This window comes from Oryctolagus cuniculus, chromosome 19 (assembly GCF_051225735.1).
Source record: "Oryctolagus cuniculus isolate XC-2025 breed Fujian yellow rabbit chromosome 19, ASM5122573v1, whole genome shotgun sequence".
NCBI lineage: Eukaryota > Metazoa > Chordata > Mammalia > Lagomorpha > Leporidae > Oryctolagus > Oryctolagus cuniculus.
The window spans coordinates 62,777,053-62,783,722 of record NC_142885.1 but is presented as its reverse complement, the minus strand read 5'-3'; the positions used below and the strand labels follow the sequence as shown (position 1 = coordinate 62,783,722).

Below are 6,670 nucleotides of genomic sequence, written 5' to 3'. Positions count from 1 at the left end.
CCCTTAGTGACAGTTGGAGCAGCTCTGAGCTTGGTAGGAGTTCCTAGGATGGATAAGGGAAGCTCAGAGAGCCTGACTACCAGTCTGAGGTCACACAGCAGGTAAACAGGAGCCAGGATCAAACTCAGGGTGCTCTGGCCTCCAAAGGCACGTTCCTGGCCCCTCTTGCCCCTGTCTGCCATGCGTACATGGGCTGTTGCGTGTGAATCCCGTGAACACCATGTGGGCCTTGTGTGTGTACACACGTGGGAGTACATGGGGCCAATGGCACTGCCTGTCGGCCTCCAGTGTTTTTTGACCTCTTGGCATCTCAGCCCAGGTGCTGGCACCGAGGGTCCCTCACAGGCAAGTCCTTGGCTTGGTGCCTCCGAAGCAGGCCCCGAAACACACGACGCCTTTATTCATGAAATGGAAACACTGACTCAGGACAGAAACCAGTGTACAAGCTTTAATCACTGTTGCATAGAAATCACTGTAGTAACATGTTCCTGCAAAACGGTTGACACTGTCCTAGATTCCATGCGTAGTGGCATTTCTCATTTGGCTGCAGCTGACACAGGAACAAGCCAGGGAGTGCCGTCTCATCAGTTGCACTTGCGGCCTAAGGAACAGAAGTGAGAAAGGGATCTTCAATGGGTGAACGCTTCGTAAAAGTCCCTGCACTCCTTTAGGCCTTAAGACTGCTCCTCTGCCGGGGGCATGGGTAGAGCTCAGCCGTCCTTCATGTCCTCTTGGCTCTTGAGTCTATCCACGCGTCCACCCACTCGTTAGGTCACTCATTCCATCCCTTTACCCAACATCATCTCATTCTTCTCCAGCTTACCCCAATAGCCTTAGCATTGTTCAGTGACTCCATTCGTCCGCCCCATAAACTATCAGTGTATCAGCCACCCATCCGCTGATCTGTCCAGTCTAGTGTTCAACTTAGCCAACTTGTATAACTAGTTAAACCATTTGCCCTTCAAAACCTCATGCAACCCAACTATCAAAATCTAACCACATCCTTCAGCCATCGCTAACTGATCCAGCTCCTCTTCCTCAGCCATTGCATCAGTCCAGTCCACATGTATGCACGTGTGTGCAAAGAAGCAAATCCGTTCATCTCCCCTGCTGCTTTCTGTTGCCCAATTGCCTAACCAGCCCACTCGCTTAGCCGCCCAGCCTCCCCTCCTCCCCTCCACCCCTCCACCCCTCCACACTGGGCTAGTTAATCTGCCTCGCGGGCTGGTTCTCTTGTCCAGGCAGCCAGTGACCTTTACCTGCAGAACCAGCCCAGCGTCCGCCTCTGCCCGTGGCCCCCTGTGACCCTGGTTGGAGAAGCAGCAGAGATGCAGCTGGCAGCCCCTCCCCCTGCTTGTACCTGAGCTTCGTTTCTTGGTTTTGTACACCTGATGGCTCCTCCTGGCCGTCTTTCTCTTGTTCACCTTTCCATCCAAGGTCTTCCTGTTCCTGGGGCAGCTGCTGCAGTGGGTGGTGGGCCGCATGTGCGAGTGCATGGCTGGCTTGTGGTGCCTTGGTGGCAGGCTGGAGCTTGGGCTCTGGCTCTGGTGGCTGGGTGGGCCCCGGCTGCGGCTGCGGCTACGGCTACGGCTGCGACTGCGGCTGCGGTTCTGGCACCGGCTACAGCTCGGGCTGCAGTTCTGGCAGTGACGGCTACATTTGCACTGGTTGCAGGTGTGGCTTTGGGGCCGAGAGCTGCTGTGGGTCTGAGTGTGGGTGATGGGAAGGCTCTGTGTCTTGGTGTCCATGGGAGGTCACGCTTGGAGGGGCAGAAGCCTCCTCCTCCTCTCCCAGCAGGCCCCGCTTTCCAGGGGCCCCAGCAGGCCCTGGTTATATAGTGGTGGTCGATTGTGATGACACAAGGGTGTGACAGACAGGGCCTGGCCAGGATCAGGTCACCTCCTCCCCCACCCGCATCAGGGTGGGGCAGCTTTGAGGGCCACTGTGGGTTGTCCCGTGTGTTGGCTAAGAGCCTGGCCCTTGGGTCTGGCTGAGCTGAGTCAGCCGTAGCGTTCAGCCCTGGACAGTCCCAGTGTCCTTGTCTTTGTAGAACGGGGACTGTAACCATACCCACCTCACAGGTGAAGAGAACTCAGAGAACCTGGGCCTGGCAGCCAGCACAAGCCCAGCCCACAGGCAGGGCCCAATAAACAGCCTCCACTCGTACTGTCGCCTCCCCTTTCTGGATACAGGGGAGCAGCCGCGCCCTGGTGGCAGTCGCTGGGCAGGTGGGCATGGCTGAGATGGAGAATGTGTGGACAGGGAGGGCACGGTGGCGGTGACCTGACAGGCAGCTCCTAGGGGTGGCTGAGAGACGAGCCTGAGTGAATGTGCACGCGGTGCCCTGGGGCCGGCCTGGCAGGGCTCAGCCAGGGTCCAAACCAGTGTGTGCTGAGGTCTGCTCTTACCCAGGTCACTGCGTCTTCCCGGGTGGTGGCCTTAGGTGACAGGGCCGTCCTTCCTTCCTTCCTCCCTGTGTCTTCATGAGCCTGACATGCTGAGCCCAGCCTGAGCCCAGCTGCAGCAGCCCCTGGGATCCCACTCCCCTCCCTGGCAGACACCCCCAGCGCTGCCTGCACCCCGAGAAGGACGCCCGACTGTCTTTGAGGCCTCGGGAGTCTGCGCCGCCCCAGTTGCAGCCCCACTACCCCCCCCCCCCCCAGGCTCGCGTCTCGCTGTTTCCTCGCACAGGATTTGCTCCGTCTGCTTTCTTGGCATCCATGTCCTAAGAACCCTGTCACATGGCTCAGGGTGAAAGCTGCCGTGTTTACTGAACATCTCCTGGGGGCTGGATTCAGAGCCCCACCCCTTCCAGGCAGCTCGCGCCCCAGCCTCTCAGGGAGCCTGTGCAGGAGGCTGAGCCATGGCCCCAAATCTGCATCCACGTCCCAGCCCCAGAACCCGCCCACGAGACCTTATTTGTGAGAAGGGGCTTTGCAGGGAGCGCTAAGCTGAGAATCTTGAGGGACGAGCATGGGACGTCCGAGTGGGCCCTAAATCCAGGAGTGCCAGGATTCGGACCTCAGCCCTTCACTGCTGTGTGCACACCAGCCCGGGACCTGGACACCTTTTATGGTCACCCCTGACCCCGGGGCAAGGGAAGGCCGTGCGAAGATGGAGGCAGAGACTGGCGTGATAAAGCCACAGCCCAGCCATGCCTGGACCCCAGTGCACACAGGTGGCAGGGCATCCTCGTGGAGGCCCCACAGACCGGAAGTGCCGCCACTGTAAGCCACCATGCCTGTGACAGTTTGATGAAGCAAATGCAGCTCGTGGGGCAGCTAAGGTGAGCACATGTCGTAAAGAGGGGACAGGCCGAGAGAGGCTGAGGAACCAGCTCATGGGCCCGCAGCAACTTGGGACAGAGCCCAGATTCAAATCCAGGCCTGGCTGCCTCGTGTTGTTTTTGTTTGTTTGTTTGTTTTTTTATAAAAACATTTATGTGAAAGGGACAGACACAGAGAGACGGACAGAGAGAGATCATCCATCAGCTGGTTCACTCCCCAGATGCCCATGACAGTCAGGGTTGGGTCAGGCTGAGGCCAGGATCCCAGAACTCAACCTGGGTCTCTGTGTGTGTGGCAGAGACTCAGCTCCTCGGGAGCCAACACTGCTGCTTCCCAGGTGCACGTGTGCTGGGAGCTGGAATCACAGGCAGCGCTGGGACTCAAACCCAGGTGCTCTGATACGGGGCGTGGGCTCCCCCAGGCCTGGGCGCCTCTGATGGTCACTCCTGGAACTGGATCCTCAGGCTGCTGAGGGCCCTGCCTTGTGGGGCTGGAGACCGGTTCTGGGGAGTGGCCACACCCTGAGAACTCTGTTCTCTGAACCCTTCCCCACTTCCCTCCCTTCAAGTGGAGTGTGCCAGTGGCAGCACAGGCTCCCCAGCCCTCGCTTGGAGAAGTGATGTCCCCGCCTCCCTGGGACACAGCGTACCCTGCCTCCCTGTCACTGCAAAGCCTCTCAGGTCGGACGCTGTGTTTTAGCAACACCAGGGCCCTGGGGACCAGCTCCGTGACTGGTCTTGGTCTACAGCAGGGGCTCAACAGATGTTTGCTGGGCCAGCGCATGGGCAGGTGGGCCTCGGGGACCCACTTGGAAGACGAGGCTGGGTAGGGTGGCAGTCCTGGGCCAACAGGGCCTCCTCCTTCCTCCCATCTGCCCTGGGCCACCTGCAGCTGCCTCACTTCCGGGAACCCAAGGCCCCTTCCTACCCCTCAAACCCACCCCAAGGGAACAGAGCCCTCTCTGGGGACACTGCCTCCTCCCCACCCCCTCAACCGCCCCTGCCAGGAACAGGGCAGAGAGCCCATCTGCCATTTCTTCTGCATAGAGGGGGAAGGGAGCCGGGGGCCTGCTGGGCAACCGAAGGTGCACCCAGCTGCGAGTGAGAGGGGCCTGGCCCCTGTCCCCCCAGCCAGATCCCTCGGTGAAGGCAGGAGTGAGCCTCCAGGCGGGGGTGACGGCAGAATCAGTGGCTGAGGAGCCAGACTCCTCCAGCGAGGCAGGTGGGACCCCGTGACCCCAGCCACGGTGCTGTCTCGGCTGAGTGCTCGCTCAGGCCTTCCCTCCCAGCAGGCTCCGGGCCCCAGGCCTGGCTCCCCGTTGACGTGAGGGGGCACACTGCTGCAGGCCGCACGGTCATCAGAACAGAGGCTGGAGCCCAGCATGCTGGGCCAGGGCAGTGGAACCGGCTCCCGCAGAGGCTGGCGGTGCCTTCCCACGGGCACTTTGCTGGGAGCACAGCCCCTGCCCAAGCCGGAACTGCTGGGATGACTTCCAGCCCCTGCTGCCCAGTGGCCTGCCCCCCCCAGCACAGGAGAACCTGCAGATGGGCGTCAGAAACAAGGCCCCGGCCCTGCCTTCAGCCTCTCCTGGCAGCTGGCCTCGCCCTCCCCCATAGGCACCCTCATGTGCCCATGCGTGCAGTCACGCGAGCACACACATGTGCACATGTGGAAAGGAACAGAGAGGAGGCCAATTCCTTGGAGACTTTTTATTGAATCTTCCGAAAGTTCTCGCTGGAACAACAGAGGGAGCCCCTCGGCTGGCGCGGCTGCCGTGGGCGACGTGGTCAGGAGCGCGTCTGCTTGGACGTGGGGCTCTGCTGGGCCCTGGGGCTGTCTGTAGCGCCCTGCTCCTGCTGCTCAGGCTCCATCAGCAACAGCTTGCCCTGCACCGGGATCGCCTCTTCCTCCTCCTCTTCCTCCTCCTCCTCCTCTTCCTCACCCTCAGAAGACAGGGAGAAGTTATCTTGACTCACGCAAGCCACGAGTTTCTTCATGGAGGATTCGTGGCCCCGGCTGTGGCCCGTGCCGTGGCCCGTGCTGTGGCTCGTGCCGAGCTTGGCACAGCGGGAACCCATTGCGTACTTTGTGCCTCTCTGAACTAGCAGGGGAGGCAGCTGGGGCAGTGCAGCGGCTCTGAGGGTGAAAGGCAGGGAGCTGACATCACAAAGGGGCCCCCCCGGAGCCCCCCCCAGGGGGTGCCCTGAGTCTGAGCCCACTCCTGCCACCACCCCAGGGCAGAGCAGGGAGGTCAGTGCCTGGGTGGCCCCTCTGCCCTGGGAGAGTCCCCTTGTAGATGGGATGAGGCTTAAGGGGGTTGTCTGTGGAAATGTGGTGGTGGTGGGGGGGGGGGCGTCCAGAACCTGGGCCAGGGAGAGCTGTGGCCAGTCTGTGAGGGTGGGAGCGGGGCGGGGAGCGGCGGCCCTGACCTGCACGTGCTAGATGGGGCTGTGGGCCTCCGTGTATCCTCCCGGATGCTGCTGCGGCTGGTTGTGAATAAAGAACTCGGGATTGTTCACCTCCTGGTTCCGGGGATGGGGGGAGGGGCAGCCGGAAGCTTGAGCTTCACGAGGAACTGCCCTTGGCCAGGCTGCCCAGGGTCAGCCTGAGAGGCGGGGGGAGACCCCTGTGTTACAGGGATCCGATTTGGATCGGGCCCCTCTTCTGCCTCCCCATGCGGTGGTGCCCTGACCCTGGAGCCTGGTTACCTATTCAGGTGGGCTCTGAGGGGCGGCCCCCGGGACGCTGGAAGGAGCAGTCTCCCCAGCACAGCCTGCGGGACTCGCTGGCCAGCACAGCCTCACCCCATCCGGCTCGTGCTCGCTCCCCCTCTACGCTGACCTTGTTCCCACCTCGGGGCCTCTGCGTCACTGTTCCTCTGATGGCACAATCCACACTTCCCCTCGAGACCAGACACTGTTACTTTTTTTATTTGAAAAGCATAGTTACCAAGAGAGGGAGAGACCCAGAGAAAAAGATCTCCATTCACAGGTTCACTCACTCAAATGACTGCAGCCCTGCAGCTGGGCGGGGCCGCATCCAGGTCTCCCACGTGGGTGCAGGAGCCCTAGTGCTTGGGCCACCTGCTTCTGCTGTCCCAGGCGCGTTAGCAGGCAGCTGGAGGGGAAGAGCCAGCTGTGCCACCACACCAGCCGACTGTGAGGGCCCTGCAAGGATGCACACAACACAGCTTTTACCACCGCCCCCTCGCAGGGAGCGGGCCAGAGTCTTAGGTTGAGAGCTCGGTTGTTTAGAGGCCCTTGGGCACCGTGGAAGCATGAGTGGGATCTTGACGGTGTCCTGAGGCTATGTGGTGGGCAGGATGCCTGCCACCTGGAAGCCCGAAGGCCCACCCTGCCCACCCCGCCCGCCCCAGACGGAAG

At 61.3% G+C, this 6,670-nt stretch overlaps 2 protein-coding genes across 2 annotated transcripts; both read right to left on the bottom strand.

Annotated features, from left to right (window-relative positions):
- Positions 1 to 440: 440 nt before the first annotated feature.
- TNP2 (transition protein 2) lies at positions 441 to 2,536 on the bottom strand. Its single transcript, XM_002711793.6, has 2 exons — positions 1,361 to 2,536; positions 441 to 601 (listed from the first exon to the last, which is right to left on the bottom strand). Exons 1-2 carry the CDS (start codon positions 1,746 to 1,748, stop codon positions 585 to 587), a joined length of 405 nt encoding a protein of 134 aa, XP_002711839.1. The 5' UTR covers positions 1,749 to 2,536; the 3' UTR covers positions 441 to 584.
- Positions 2,537 to 4,988: 2,452 nt separating this feature from the next.
- Positions 4,989 to 6,294, bottom strand: PRM3 (protamine 3). Its single transcript, XM_002711794.6, has 2 exons — positions 5,717 to 6,294; positions 4,989 to 5,423 (listed from the first exon to the last, which is right to left on the bottom strand). Exon 2 carries the CDS (start codon positions 5,363 to 5,365, stop codon positions 5,075 to 5,077), a length of 291 nt encoding a protein of 96 aa, XP_002711840.1. The 5' UTR covers positions 5,366 to 5,423; positions 5,717 to 6,294; the 3' UTR covers positions 4,989 to 5,074.
- Between the last annotated feature and the right edge of the window lie 376 nt (positions 6,295 to 6,670).